This window comes from Cotesia glomerata, linkage group LG5, assembly GCF_020080835.1.
Source record: "Cotesia glomerata isolate CgM1 linkage group LG5, MPM_Cglom_v2.3, whole genome shotgun sequence".
NCBI lineage: Eukaryota > Metazoa > Arthropoda > Insecta > Hymenoptera > Braconidae > Cotesia > Cotesia glomerata.
Genome location: NC_058162.1, coordinates 5,816,385 through 5,832,673, shown reverse-complemented (window position 1 = coordinate 5,832,673; position 16,289 = coordinate 5,816,385). Strand labels below are relative to the sequence as shown.

At 26.7% G+C, this 16,289-nt stretch overlaps 1 protein-coding gene across 4 annotated transcripts in view; it reads left to right on the top strand.

Annotated features, from left to right (window-relative positions):
* The window catches only part of LOC123264805 (acetylcholine receptor subunit alpha-like), a 68,713-nt gene that overhangs the window by 13,762 nt on the left and 38,662 nt on the right, over positions 1-16,289 (top strand). For 3 of the 4 annotated variants that reach the window (XM_044728299.1, XM_044728296.1, XM_044728300.1), the window contains exons 3-5: positions 4,488-4,532; positions 7,759-7,868; positions 13,165-13,345. In XM_044728299.1, the coding sequence (XP_044584234.1) occupies positions 4,488-4,532; positions 7,759-7,868; positions 13,165-13,345 (336 nt within the window). Of the gene's footprint in view, positions 1-4,487; positions 4,533-7,758; positions 7,869-13,164; positions 13,346-13,665; positions 13,847-16,289 lie in introns of all 4 variants that reach the window. The other variant, XM_044728298.1, reaches the window with a different exon arrangement.

Genomic DNA, 16,289 nt, shown 5'->3' with positions numbered 1-16,289 from the left:
CATATTTATGTCAAAATATGAATTTTAATCTTAAATTCATTTTGAATCAGAATTTTTTTTGCACGGGGTAATTCAGTGTCGTTTATGTACAATTAATAAAATAAAACAAAAACCAGAAGAATGTATATCTATATTTATTGTGTACATTTATCCCACTAGAGGCGCGTACGCATTATTTATTTATTTATTTATTTATCAAACTGTGAACCCAACAGCTATTGCCAATAACAGGGTTCCATACAAAAGTAACAATTAATGTAGTATACTGTGTAACATATAGTTAAACAAAATAGATTTAGAGTATAAATTTAAGTACAAACAAAATAATCTGAAAAGGTACAAAATAAACATATTATACAGGTTCTTGTCTTAAGAGTATGTTGAATGAATTAATACTTGAAACCGAATAAGGCTCTAAATTATTGTTTAAGTTATGAAAATAATTAAACGACTCTATCAATCGATATTTAATCTTAGAATTAAACCACGCAGGGTAAATTCTATTGCATTTCTGAAGATTATTGATATCTGATATACAGCTTTTAAATATAGATAACATCGTATCATAATTTGCACCAGGATTGTACCCCAGTCAATCTTAACAAGCTCATCAGTTAGTAAATCTGTGTTAATTTTTTTTTTTTTTAAAGTTGAATTATCGTGCTATTTTAGCTGTTTTATATATTTTTTTCACATTTTTTATTTTATTACTATTTCATAATTAAATGAGCATTATGAGTCGTGCACTTTTAAATTTCCCAAACTTTTTTTTATTTTGAAAAGAAAAAATTTTAATTGTCGATTTTTTAATTTTTTTAACAGTCATTATTTTTGAAAAGAAATAAGTTGATTATAAAAACTTAAAAAAAAAATTGTATATTTAATATATGCACAAAAACCTTTTATCTAACCAGTCTGTCTAGTCGGCAATCCCTTTGTTCATGACTACTTTGAATAGAATAGAAGGACAGTTTCCTTTTAAGCGTAAGAGCGTATATATATACAGCACGATTAAAAATTTTAGGAAAACACTAGTGTTTAACCAGACAATTCGAGCGAGATATATACTATCTTCTCGCCTTCTTGACTTTTCGCTTTCTACGCTTGATCGTTGAGTCGAGATGACGGAGCCTCGGGTATAGTTTGAGAAAGAATTAAAAGAAAAAAAAACCAGCTTTTTGTCAAGTCACCACTTTTTATTTTTTTACTTAAGCTTTACTTAGCTTTTTTCTCAATTTATTAAATTATCCGTCTATAACTTGAATAATCAATCAATCCTGAAAAATGATGAGAATAATGCTAGAGGTTGTAAAATAATTGCATAATGTAATGATCGATACGGAATCATTATATATTATATAAAAAAAAAAAAGACTTTTTAAGATTTTTGATAATTTCTAAGCACTTTGAACATTGTTATCTATTCTCAATATTCAGTGCTCACTGAGCTGGTGTAAAGCTCAATCGAGTTATGATTAAATCAACTTCCTATATCCGATATAACTTTTTTAAAAGCTTTTTATTATTTTATAACAATCGATATGTAACGAAAATAACTTTATTTAATAACAAATTTTATTTTAAATTATTTAAACGGTACACGAAAAAAAGTAAACTGTAATAAATAACAGTCGATTTATAATAAGTAATGATCAACTGGAAAAAAGTACCATTTCGAAGTAAAATCGTGATTTTAACAATAACTTTATAATATTTATCATTTAAATGCTACTATATATTATTTACATGGAAGAAAATACTATTTCAAACAGTAATATTCGCTATGTCAAAGTCCAAAAGGTTAAAGTATAATAATTAAGAATTTAGACTTTGATATTTATCATTTTGTACCTAAAAAATGATCGAATAATATGTAAAAAATATAGACTACAGTTACTAAATTTCTATATAAGCAACGTCAATATTTACAAAGTAAAATGGTAAATTTTAAACGCAACGCTAAAAATCAAACTATAATTATTGATTTACTTGGATTGGTAAAATATATATTTTAAGAGTAGAATTTTTACTGTTTCAAGTGTTAAATTCTCCGAGTGCAGTCCTTCTTCTTCTCATAGTATATACTATATATTGAAACAGCAATTTTTACTGTTTGAAACTGTAATTTTTTAAGATGAGAGAGTCGTTATTTACTATAGTGACAGCTATTAATCACATTTTCGATATTAAATTATGGCTTTTACACTTTTCACATTAAGTTTTGTAATATTAACATTTGTGCCACCCCGATGTCCGCTGTACTGTTTGAAACTATAAAAATTAATCGGAATCCGAGTGAATTTTACAGTTTACTTTTTTTAAATTTTACTTAAGTTTTTAACTTGTTTTTTTTTTTTTTTTATAATCTTGTTTACTTATTTTGTCTACCATTAATATAAAATATAAAATAAAAATACCGAGACATAAATTGTATGCGTGTGTGTAAATAAATTTTATCGAAATGAAATACATGAATATGCGCGTACCTCAAAATTATGAGGATGAGGAATAGTTATAGTTAGTATATTATACCAGGTTGGTTGTGAGAGTTGCGAGGGTTGTGGGGAGTTTAAAGCAAGAGAGGAATAAATTTCTGAATAATTCATACGATGATGGCTGGCTCAGACCTAACATAGAGTTCGGTATCAGGACAGAGTGCGGCACACGCTTCATCTGCAAGTGTAAAAGGCATCATTTGATTATGCATCCCCTGGTGACTCGTTCGTTTTACTCGTTCTACTAGTTCTACCTACTCGATTCCATACTGTCCCCAATACTAACTTTATCTTTTCAAAATGTCAATGTTGCTTTTGCCATTGCCATTGCTATTAAACTACCCATACATCCATTCATTCCTATTTACATATGCATAATATATGTATTTGAACGTAAATATCAAATCCATAAACTCCGTCTCTCTCAACAGTACATAACCTGTGATTTAATTACAATTCACAACTAATTGTAATGCCTAAATAATTATTTTCGTACATATAAATACACAACATATAGGTAGTATTTTTTTTTACTATACAAAAAAAAAAACTTTTTGCACCAAGAAAATTTTTAGAAAGACAAAATTTATTTTAGAGCAAGAAGAAATTTTCTTGGCTTAAGAAACTTTGACTTAATTCAAGAAATTTTCAATCTTCCTTAATATTTTTTGAGCCAGGAAATTTACCCTCCAGTCAAGAATTTTTTTTTTTTTTTTTTTTTTTTTTTTTTCAGTGTATCTACTGTTAAAAAGTTTATCGAGAACAACTATTGGACAAGTAAAAGGTCAACAAATATATTTCACAGTGAATAATCCTTAACGTATCTAAATTATCTATCAATGTATTTGGATGGGAAATTGGGTCGAAATGGTCGAATACTGATAGATACTAGATAGAAGGCCAGCTAACTACGACTAATGGGAGCAGATCATATATTTAGTCTTTTATGAGAATAAAAAATTTCCTTTTTCTTTGGTCTTCTTTTTATTCTTTATACTTCATATCCTTTTTATCTGAATTAATAATTTTTTGTTTTTCTTATTTAATTTTAATATAAAATTTGATAAAAAAATATGATACTGAAATTGAGAGACATCTGATAATTTTTGGAATTTTTTTAAAAACAAATTATAGCAAGAAACTTTTATTTAAAAACTTCATCTTTAAAAACTCTGAAAAATTATAAATGAGATTTTTATAAATAATTTTATATGCTTAGTTTAAAGAAGAATCAAAAAATTGTTACGTATCTGCTAATTTCAGTTTCATAAAAAAATTCGTATTTTTTTGTTAGTCTAAAATATTTTAAATATCTCTACACGTTTTAATTCCAGCTATTAAAATATGGAACGAATTATTAATAACTAAATAATGATTTTAAATCAGCGTTTAAAAATTCAGTTTTTAAAAAAGATGAGGTGTTAAAATTTGATATTTAACAATTTTTACTAATATTTACTGTATCAGACTCACTATGTAATGTTCTATTTATTTATTTATAGCCCTCAGAGAACAATTTTTCCAAGGCCGTTAAACTCGATGAATAAATAAAGTGTTTTATAATGCAAAATATCTGTTAATATTTGAATGTAATTTTTCTTTTCAATTGTTATTAGCATTTGTTAAAAATTATAATCCTCATTAATTAACAATGATAGCATATAATTTTAGTTTGATACGATAATACCCTGCACCAGGTGCTTCCTAGTAGTTTTCATTACGATCTATGGTAGGTGGTACCAACTAGGCCTCTTCCGGAAAGAACTATCAAACTCGTTAAAACTTGTGTTGCGTTACTGCCGTTTCAAATTAACAATGATGAGTCTCGAAAATTGCTCACCTCGTCAAACTCAGGATATTAATGTTTTATAATTTTAACTTAATTACTTAGATTGCTTGATTTATTTTCAGTTTCTATTTTTTTTACTGAAAAACTTTAAACAGAATAAACAAATTTTATTATTTTTACAACTTTCATTATTTTTGTTTCAGAACTTGAAGAATCAAATCATGACTACCAATCTTTGGGTTGAACAGGTAAAGCAATAATTTTTTTTTCACTCTATTAAATTTTTTTAAGTTAAAAATGTTAAAAAATTAGAGACAAAAAAGCAGCAAGCTGAACTGACAAAAAAAAACTAAAAAAAAAATTTCAGAAAACGTGCTGGGAGTAAATAAAAAAGGCAAACCAACAGTGAGAAAAATCTAGTATTTGTTAAGCGTGTACATTCATTTTTTTTTTTTTTTTTTTATATATAAAAGCGTGAGTAGAAAAAAAATTGATAAAAATATAAATAAAAAAAGAGAGAGAGAGAGAGAGAGAGAATTATAATAAAATACAAATGAAATAGATGTTGTATCATCATTGTATCATGTCGTTAAGTTGAACTTTACTCGTTGAGTGCAGCTAAAGATTACGTTGCTAAGTAAATAGACTCGCGTGCAGACAATCAAACGATCAAAGCTTAGTTTCGCTAGCTGTTTAAGTATATAACTATAATATATGTATATGAATTATCTTGCTATCTTTTTTTATAACATAAATTTGCTTGTGTAAGTACTTTTTTTTTATTAATTAACCTGTCAGTTACAAATTACAATCAACAGTTTATCGGATTATATTTGTAAGGAATTATTTTTTAATTAACAGCAAACATAGAACTTAATTAAATATCGTGACCTGTATTGAATGCTATCGGTCAATTAGTCCACTTGTCTGACTATCAGTAGACGTTACTACTATTTGGCTAATTGTTCTGTGAAGTAACCAATTATAAAGTTATTTTTCTGACTATGAAGTTACAAGTTTACTTTTTAATTAAAATCTCTTTATAACTCGGGGAAAAAATAAAAAAAGTTCCCCAAGTTTCGATGGCGCTCTTCCTATTCATTTTATTCCTCGACCTGAAGAATCAAGTTTTAAATTTATGTGTTTGTCGTGGTTGTGATACAGACCGTATCTGTAATATTATATATATATATATATATATATATATATATATATATATATATATATATATATATATATATATATATATATATATATATATATATATATGTATATATAAAAAGGGATAAAGGGCAATACTCTACTACGTGAGCAGTTTCAAATGACAACGTAGTTGTAAACACATTTACTCTTCTATCCGTTACCGGATGGAAGAATAGGAGAATAGGAGAATTGGAGAATTGGAACGGTTTTTTTAGCCACGCGTTACTACTACTATTATATACTTTATTATATTGTACTGAACCATTATTTTGCATTACAGTACGTGATGCTTCTGTAGTATATGGGTGTAATTTAGTATAGAGTGTTATCTAGGCTGATGATATCATCACGGGTACTCTATCACCAAATAAAATGCTTAGGTTTCTTCTTTTTTTTTTTTTTTATTAAAAACCTTTTAATTATTATTTATTATTATTATTGTCTATATTACTATTATTATTTATTATTATTATTATCTATATTACTATTATTATTATTACACAAAAAAAAATTTACTTGAATTAAGTAAATAATTTTGAAGAACTTCATCTTTTTGATTTGAGTTGAAAAATTATTAAACTAAGAAAATTTTTCTTGGTTTAAGTAAATTTTACTTGATTCAAGAATTTTTCTCTTGATTCAAATTTATTTTTTTTTTCTATGTATTATTATTATTATTATTATTATTATTATTATCTATATTAAGAGAATAAGCGAAATTTTGTGGCCAGTGTATTTATATGATAAAATGGGTTTTTATGGTTAAATTTGGTATCGTTGAAAAGGTCTTGATCTGAAGTTGTGCCTTTTAAATGTTTCATATGCTTTTCTAAAATAGTTTATTTATTATAATAAGTTTTCGAAGTAGTTAGAAATAGGTTCGAATTAAACAATAAACAAAATTTGTTTATTTATTTATTTTGTTTTGTACACGTCAATGTTAATACGTCAAAATTAATTTACATAATTAAGAAACTAAGAAAAATTTAGTAATGGGTATATCTATCGTAAATTGGGTTTGAAATTTTTTAGCGATAGTTATTTATTATTTAAATAATTGAGAGAAAAAGGCAAATTTTTTGATGAACATATTATTATTTTTAAAGAAATTTTTATAGTTCAATTTGGTATCATCAGAAAGGTCTTGATAAGAATTAGTGCCTATTGGTTTTATATATTTTTGAGTAGTCAACTTTTTATAACAAGTTTTTGGAGGAGTTTTTAATAGTTTTTTGGTTCTATAAATTTGTTCGGTTTCATTTGTCCATTAAATTATTTGTGATTGATCCTGTGATAGCCAAAGTTTTCTTATTCATAATTCGTAAATCTCGGCAATCGCATAGTGACTGCAGGTTGCTAATTATTATTATTATTATTATTATTATTATTATTATTATTATTATTATTATTTCTTTTATAATTTATCAAAATTCTCTATAAAAAGAAAACAATTATTTAAATAATATAAAAAGTAAAATTAATTCATTGAAATTCTTACAAAGGATATGTGATTATCTAAGTAGAATAAAGGAAAAAAAATGAAGGTAATAAAAGTAATAAATGCTGAGTGAATATTGACGTGCTGGGGAATAGTTAGGAATAGCAGGGATATTGTTGGTATCTGACGAGTCTCTTGAGATTTTCAGTGAATGCCTGTGCCGGTGATGAAGGCTTAACAGCTATAACTGTTGGCTGTTGGCTGTTGGCTTAATATCTAGATAGTAGTGTAATCATTACTTGTAACTTGCACGTACATAGAGAATACCCCTAGAGCTTCCTCTTTCTAATGCAAGAGAGTATCTAAGGAAACTAGGGCTTTTCCTCCTCTACTGATATGTTACTCACCGCGGTCACGTTATATATGTCTAGACATACCGATTAAAGCGAAGATAACGGTAGAAGCAATGCCAGGAGTTAACGCAAAAAAGTAAAAAGTAGAAAGAAAAATAGTCTAATATAGAAATAGAAAAATTTTTTATTAATAATTAAATTTGAGAACAATTTACAAATTTTTTACAAATTTTTATTTTTTTATAATTTCAGACAGCTTAGAAAAATTAATAGAGTATAAGTTTAAGGACTCGACAGTTGGTAGAATCCATTCAATATTTAAACATATGTGAAAGGTTATATTGTTACCGGTTCGATGAATTTTTTATATCGAATTGACGGAAAACTTTCCTAATAAAATCTGTATTTTTTTTCATACACTAAAAAAGTTTTTTAAATAATCTATTTATACATTTTATTTATTTTTATTGGTTGTTCAAGTCATGGTACGACTACAAACTGCGATGGGAGCCGAAGGAGTACGGAGGTGTGCATATGTTACACGTCCCTTCTGATCATATTTGGCGACCTGACATAGTGCTTTACAATAAGTAAGTTTTATAAATTTATTTTTATTTTTATTATGATATCACATCTAGTCAATCGTTTGAGTTGACTTTTTTGTAATATCGTACAAATTAATACAATTTAGAGGCATAGCATGTTGCCGATAAAGGAACGCTTTTAACAACTTAACACTCGTTTCATTTTCATTTTTTTTTTCGAATCATTAAAACGAGTGTCCAGTTGTTGACAATAAGACAAAAAAAAATTTTTATTTTTGTGATAAATTTTTAAAAAATTCAACGGAAACTTTTTTTTGACAAATATATTAATTAAAAAAGTTACGAAAAAATATAGGACAAATATTTTGCTTCTATTTATTTATATACATCCTTTTATAAATAAAAATTTTATTTATCAACGGAATATTCCCTTGATAAATTGCCGTCATATTTGCGTAACTTTTTTATATTTATTACTTTCGGTTATAGAAAAAAATAATATTTAATACTTTTGCTTACGCCCCGAGGCTAAAATCATTTATAAATCTTGAGACTTATTGTTAATACTTTTTTAAATTGATAATTATTGTTTTAAATAATGTTTATTATCTATAACGCGATTTTTTTTAATATTATTATAAATTATAAATTTTATAGCAATTAAAAATTTATAGCAGAAAAAAAAAGTATTAACAAGAACATTTCAAGTTTAAAATCTGTGAATTTATTGATTCATTAATTTTCAATAAAAATTAATTAATTATAATTTCATAAACATTCTATCAAAAAAATCATTAACCATAAGATCATGTAGAGAAAATAGAGATAGATTATTCATATCGCATGATATACTGGCGCTGCGGCGAGTATTTTATGCCGATTTACAGAAAAAATAAAAAAAAAAAAACAAAAGTGAATTAAACAAAATAATGAAATAATATTTCAAAGAAGATAATTAAGGTGAAAAATAAAGAAGAAATATCAATATTTATAAAATTAATGACTACGCCTCGTTTGAAGTTAAATAAAATATAAATTTGGAACTTATAAAATGTTCGAAACTTTAACAGAAATATTTAGTGAACGAAATTTTTTATTTATTAAATTTTATTGACTACTTTTTTTTATACACCGAATGTAAATTTTTTTTCTGAATTCTCTTACTCGCACGTGCGGACGTACATTGGTTTTGATTCATAACATATATGACACATTCACTCATCGCTAGAATGATCAAGTAAACGAATATATATACAAAGAGAGAGTTAGCGATGGGATGTGATGAGAGAATAGTGCGATAAATGGCGGTCATGTTGTTGTTTATTCACGCATACTTTTGATTCATCCCGTTTGTAAATAATACGCCCACTTATGACGCTATTGTATATTGTCAATCGTAACCAATATTCCATCCAATCCAATTACATTACATATATTATGTTTACTGTATTCCAAGTGATTGGTAATTTATTTTTTTGACAGTTTCTCCGCTGTGATAAAATAGATTTTGCTAAAAGAATTATTTTTCTTTTTTGTTTGTTTGTTCAGAGAGCTGTGAATTTTTTGCCTTGAATTTTGTAGCTTGTAGCTTCCCAGCTTTTTTTTTATAGTTTTTTGGTATAACAGTAACCTGTCAAGTCACTTACTTTATTTTTTTCCTCTCGCTTGTCTTTACTCTGTTTTTCAGAAGTTTCATTAATTTTTTTTTTATTTATTTTTTACTCAATCTTACTTTCTTAACTCATTATGTCTGTCGTCTTAGAATGTTATAAAAATGAAATTTATCATCTATTTTGACAAGTCTTTGTATAAATAAAACTAGCAACCTTGCAGTCATTATGTGACTGCCGAGATTTGTGAACTATAAATAAATAAAATTTTGCTTTATTAAATAATGACTTTTGTTAAATTGCACTGTATTTTCTTGAATATTGATGTTTTTAAAGATATAAGCTCATCTCGATGTTACACTTATCAAGAGCTTTCATTTGAGTACCCACATGCATTTTGATATATTTTTTATATATACATATATATAATATATATTAATATATGAAAAATTGATGTGGGTACTCAAATGAAAGGTCTCGATGAGTGTAATGTCGGGGTGAGCTTATATCTTTAAAAATGTCAGTAGTTGACAAGATACGAGGTCATTTCTTGATTATTGATATTTTTAAAGATATAAGCTCATCCGGATGTTACACTCATCAAGAGCTTTCATTTGAGTACCCACATGCATTTTGATATATTTTTCATATATTCATATCTAAATATATGAAAAATTGATGTGGGTACTGAAATGAAAGGTCTTGATAAGTGTAATGTCGGGGTGAGCTTATATCTTAAAAAATACCAATAGTTCAGAAGATACAAGGTAATTTCTTAATTATGTGTCTAGAGATAGAGCATTTTCAAATACAGCCTAAATACTTATCATCATAAATTAACTATCGGTGAGAATGATATGAAATCTTGAAAAGGCACAAATTCAAATCAAGACCTTTGCCATGACACTAAATTTCATTAAAAAGTCCGATTTGATCATATGACTATCCCGGACACAAAATTTTTTTTATTCTCTTATTAATATAGATTATTATTATTATTATTATTATTCAATTTAATTTATTTCAAATGTTTTGAAGCTAACAAGTCAATAATTTGGCAAGGAATTCAGATAAAATAATTGTAATTGTTTGCGAAGTCAATGTTAATGAAGCAAATAGTTGAATTTCTGAAATAGTAATTTCTGTATTGCATTGAGTGGTGACCATTGGATGCCATTCTAGGTTACATAGCTATTCACAATTCAATATTAGTTTCAGTCTAATCTAAGATATTTCAAACATGGCAACATTTCTCTTGGACACGCATACTGACAGTGACATTAATACCAGAAGGAGTAAAGAGATAAATAGATATTCAATTATCTCTCTCTTACTCTCCCTTTTATCATTCTCAGTTGAATAGTTTAAATCCATCAGATAGTCGGTAGTATAGCTTAGATGTGGTCTTTCGGAGATTTCGTATTCCCTACTCTGTATTCTGGATCCTATTCGACCGATTGATAGACGCTACGTGCCCAGTGTGACAGGAACATCTGATAATTCTTCGTTTAATTTTCCAAGAACTGTAATTTGTTTAAATTAAAACTTTAATATTATTTAATTTACCGTATTAATTTATATCAACAACTTTTCATTTACTTAAATTATTCAACACGGGAAAAAGAAGAAAAATTAATTTTTAGGGTAAAAACAGGTTTCTAGCATAAAAAACTGCAAGTATTACACTTGATACTGTAATAATTGAGACTGTATTTTTTAATAATGCAATTACAATTGGAAATACCGAATTTTAAAACTTCGAATGTATTTTTAGTTGCATGAAAGTTTAAATTAAAAGTTACTTATTATTTTTCAAGTTATTTATTGAGAAATTAATAGTTAATAACTGAAACTTTCAAAATTTCGATTTATCGGTGATGAATTTTTTCGTTTTATCAAAATAAATATATTTTTAATTGAAAAAATAAGATTTAAAGTTTGAGCTACTAATTATCGATAATAATAAATATACTGTGAATTATAATAGCTGAACATGTAATTCTCAAACTCTCAAGCTCAGTTATCGAAATCTAAATTTATAGGAAAAATTAAAGTGTAAGATATTAAATGTGAAAAGGAAATTTAAAGGTTTAAATCTTTTACTATTATAAATTAAAAAAAAAGGTGTTATTATTTTTAGGGCAAAAACAGATCCCTAGTAGACAAAACTGCAAGTATTACACTTTATACTGTAATAATTGAGACTGTATTTTTTAATAAAGCAATTACAATTGGAAATACCGAGTTTTACAACTTCGAATGTATTTTTAGTTGCATGAAAGTTTAAACTAGAAGTTATTTATTATTTTTCAAGTTATTTATTCAGTAATTAATAGTTAATAATTCAAACTTTCTAAATTTTGATTTATCGGTGATGAATTTTTTTGTTTTATCAAAATAAATGTATTTTTAATTGGAAAAATAAGATTTAAAGTTTGAGCTACTAATTATCGATACTAATAAATATACTGTGAATTATAACAGCTGAACCTGTAATTCTCAAACTCTCAAGCTCAGTTATCGCTATTAAAATAATTTATAACACAAATTACGGTGTGAGATATTACATAGAAAAAAGAAAAAGAGAAAAATTACATTGTATAATGTAACGTGGCGCTTCATATAAAAAACTGGAAAAATTACGGTTTCAGATTGAAATTATTAGAGATTTTGTAAGAATTACATTGTACAATATAAATATTACCTTGAAAGCTCTGAAAATTAACATTCGAAGTTTGAATTTATAAAAATATCATTTCGAACTGAAATTTTTTTAGTTTTTTACAAAAAGCGACGCTTATTCCTATTTATAATGTAATTCTTCTCTTTTTTTTTTTTTTTCTTTAAAAGGAAATTTAAAGGTTTAAACTTTTTACTATTATAAACTGAAAAAGGTGTTAAGTGAAACTGTAATAGTTGGTATATATCTCAGAAATAATGTAATTTTACAGCTTCACACTAGAAGGACTTGACTTGTATTTACGGCTCTAATAAATCTTAGTTATACATTTCATTTTTCCACTTTTCTTTTTTCCGTGTAAATTGACTAAAAATCCAAGTACTATATTTTTTATTTGTAATTAATATTCATTCACTAAATTTTAAATTGAACGTTAACGTTTGGAACTATTATTTTGCGGTTTAATGTTTATTAAATACAACGATATGCGGAAAAGCATTATATCACTCTATCATAACTCTACGAAACAAAAAGCTTTATACCAACTATGTACATTGTTTCGCGAGGTGTAGTCAATAACAATCGTTATAGTTAGTACTAAAATGCGGTAGATAAGCCGTTATTAGTCTCATCGTTATTCTTGTTTTATCCTTGTTATTAATAATATTGTTGTTTTTGTTGTTGTTGGTGTTATTCTTGTTGTTAATATTATTATTATTTTTGTTATTATTATCATTATCATTAAAGACAAAATACAGTAGTAAAAAATAAAAAAAAATCGGCTTCTTAATCTCGCTCCATTAAAACTCTCTCTTTTTCTTTTTCTTGATAGTATTTGTCATTTAAATTTTGATATATTAAATCTAAAAATATTATCTACAGTAATAAAAATTCAAGTACATAATTAAATAAAAATAAATGAAACGATATTAGAAAAATATATTTGAACAAAAAAAGAAAAAAAAAATCGTGGGCTTTTGATATTGAATCGTAAGTACAAAGTAAGCTCGACCGCCGCAGCGCCCAGAACCACTAATGTGCTCGCTCGCAGCGCGGACGGAAACTTCGAGGTGACCTTGGCCACCAAGGCCACAATCTACCACCAGGGATTGGTCGAATGGAAGCCACCGGCAATATATAAATCCTCCTGTGAAATAGACGTCGAGTACTTCCCCTTCGATGAGCAGACCTGCGTCCTCAAGTTTGGTTCGTGGACCTATGATGGCTTCAAGGTAAATTTGCATGGTAGCCAATAAGTTATATAAATTACCTATCTTATTTTTTTCCCATATTTTTTTTCAAGAGCGCGCATTTGTGCTTTTGAATTTCCTACGAGTGAATATTTTTTTTTTTATTTTTTTTAAAGGACCTCAAGCGTGAGGACGATCAGGTTGTTGTAATTTTTTTTCTTTTTTGCAATAATAAATTTTATAAAAATAATTATTATTAAAAATATATCGATGCGTGGTAAAAGTTTACCAACAGCCTGGTCGTAAAAAGATATTTCAGGACGAATGGAGATCATCGGGGTTGTGTTGTTCGGTGATTGCAGCGCTGATGGCAACTATGAAGTGACACTGATGACCAAGGCAACAGTATACTATTCCGGACTGGTTGTATGGCAACCTCCAGCTGTTTATAAATCCTCCTGCTCCATCGATGTTGAGTTCTTTCCGTACGACGTACAGACCTGTGTTTTGAAGTTAGGCTCCTGGACGTATGACGGTTTTAAGGTGCCGATAATAAATTATTGTCGCAGACGATTAAATAAAAAAAAATAGAGAGCAATAATTCAACAATCATTTTTTTATCGACACGATTGCTAATTTGTTGACTAAGTTCATTTTTGTTTTTACGTGACATGTGGTTTTATTATTTTTTTTTTTGTTGAAATGAGTTTGTTTAGGAATGCCAAAGTGATCGCCATCGTTTGTTATTTAAATAAATAATATCAAACTAAAAAATCTCGGATTGCGCTGTTGGACGTGACATTTTTTTTTGAGTACAGTATTTTAATAGTTGATTTTTTTTATAGACTTTTTCCAAAAATTTTTAGCTGTATTTTCAGAGTGTATGAAATAATTACTGAATTAATAAATGGTTATTGGATTTATTAAAATGCGTGGGAAAGGTATAAAATCATACGAGGACATGCATACCGATAAAACAATAAATAAAATAAATTAAATATATTTATGTATAACAACGCAAAATGACGTTATATGATTTGATATCTCGATTGAAGGAAAATCAATTTAAATAGAAGGATCACATTTGAACAGTGATTAAGTACCACTAAATTTATTAGAGTCCCCACGACTGATTGACTGATCGAATGATCGACTGATTAACTCTATATTGGTTATTGACTATCGAATTCTACGTTCTCTAGACTCTTGCCCTCTCTATGGTCATGTTATGATATTTAAGTGGCTTTAAACGATACCAAATTAATATAATTAATTACATTACATTACATAATTATTATTAGTATCGTTAGTAATGACATTTTGACGGTATTACTTTTCAAGTTCAAAATTATCCACATTATATTTGGTTTATTAAATTTTATTTATTTACTTTACAAATACTGACTTTATTAAGGGGGAACACCACGGCTGCCCAATTTCAAAACACAGTAACTGACAATTTTAAGATTTTTAAAAATTTTTCTTATTAAAAAAAAGTTTGCGCGCCAAATTGATAAAAAATTTAATTTATTAACAGAAAATACTTAAATATAAATATTTTTAAGAAAAAATACTTGAAATTAAGGTCTAAAAGTTATAAGAAATGCAGCAATACTACAAAAAATCAGGCATAAAAATTTTGCAGTTATTGTGTTTTAAAATTGGGCAGTGGTCCACTGTGACAGTTGAAAAAAAGGTGATTTTCGGAAATTTTTTTGACAGGAAAAAGAAAGGAATTTAGAAATCGGATTTTTTTAATTTTATTAAGGGTACATTAAAGATTATTACCCTAAATTTTTATTAAAAAATATTTAATTATTACAAAGTTATTAACAATCTCATAGAGCACTGAAAAAAAATTTCCCCCTCCATGATCGCATCGATAACTCAAAAAAGGGTCATCTGAAAATAAAAACCCAAATTGCTTTTTAATTAGTAAGGATGTAGTTATCGTTGCATGGACGGAATTAAAAAAATTTTGGTTTTAAAGCTTTTTTCAGCTGGGTTAAAATAAAAAAAAAAAAAACAGTATGAATAATGAGAAAATTTTCAGTCGCCATTTTTTTGAAAATTAAAATTTTCAAAATTCCGTACGTGCAACGATAACTATATTTTTACTGATTGAAAAGCAATTTGGGTTTTTATTTTTAGATGATCCGTTTTTGAGTTATCGATGCGACGATGGAGAAGGAAATTTTTTTTAGTGCTCTATGAGATTGTTAATAATTTTGTAACAATTAAATATTTTTTAATAAAAATTTAGGGTAATAATCTTTAATATACCCTTAATAAAATAAAAAAAATCCGATCCCCAAATTCCTTTATTTTCCCTGTCAAAAAAATTCCCATAAATCACCTTTTTTTTTCTACCGTTACAGTGGTGTTTCCCCTTAATTAAATATAAAACGTAATGGGTATTGGTTATAAAGGAATATTAATATTTTATATAATAGATAGGTATATTTATTTTTATAAGGAAAATTTGAATTGGTTTAACCATTAGGGTTTTACCACAATTAAGTACATGAGAAGGGTTATGGATATATATAACTATAACTTGTATCGAGGACTAGAGACCATTAATTAAGCTTTCCTTTCCATCAGGGAATTATGAAACTGCCGTTTATTAAGATAGTAAGATCGTAACCACCACCTGATAATTAACTGTTTTAATGAAAATAATAATAATAATAATAATAAAGATATCAGGTGTCAAATAATTAAATGCCTCTACTATTTTATTCTTCCGTTATATAACGTGTCACTTCTCATTGTTATTGTTCCTATTATAGTATTTATAGTATTATTATACTAACAGAGAATTTACTAACTGTGGAACAGGCGCACCATTTGCATTTGCATTTTACCAATTCCCAAAGGCTCGTGACTGGTCTACCGCGTTTTACTTCCTCTATTCTCTTTACCGTATTTTTTTTTATTTAATATTTTTTTCTCACTTTTCAATTTTATTTATTTTTTTCTTTTT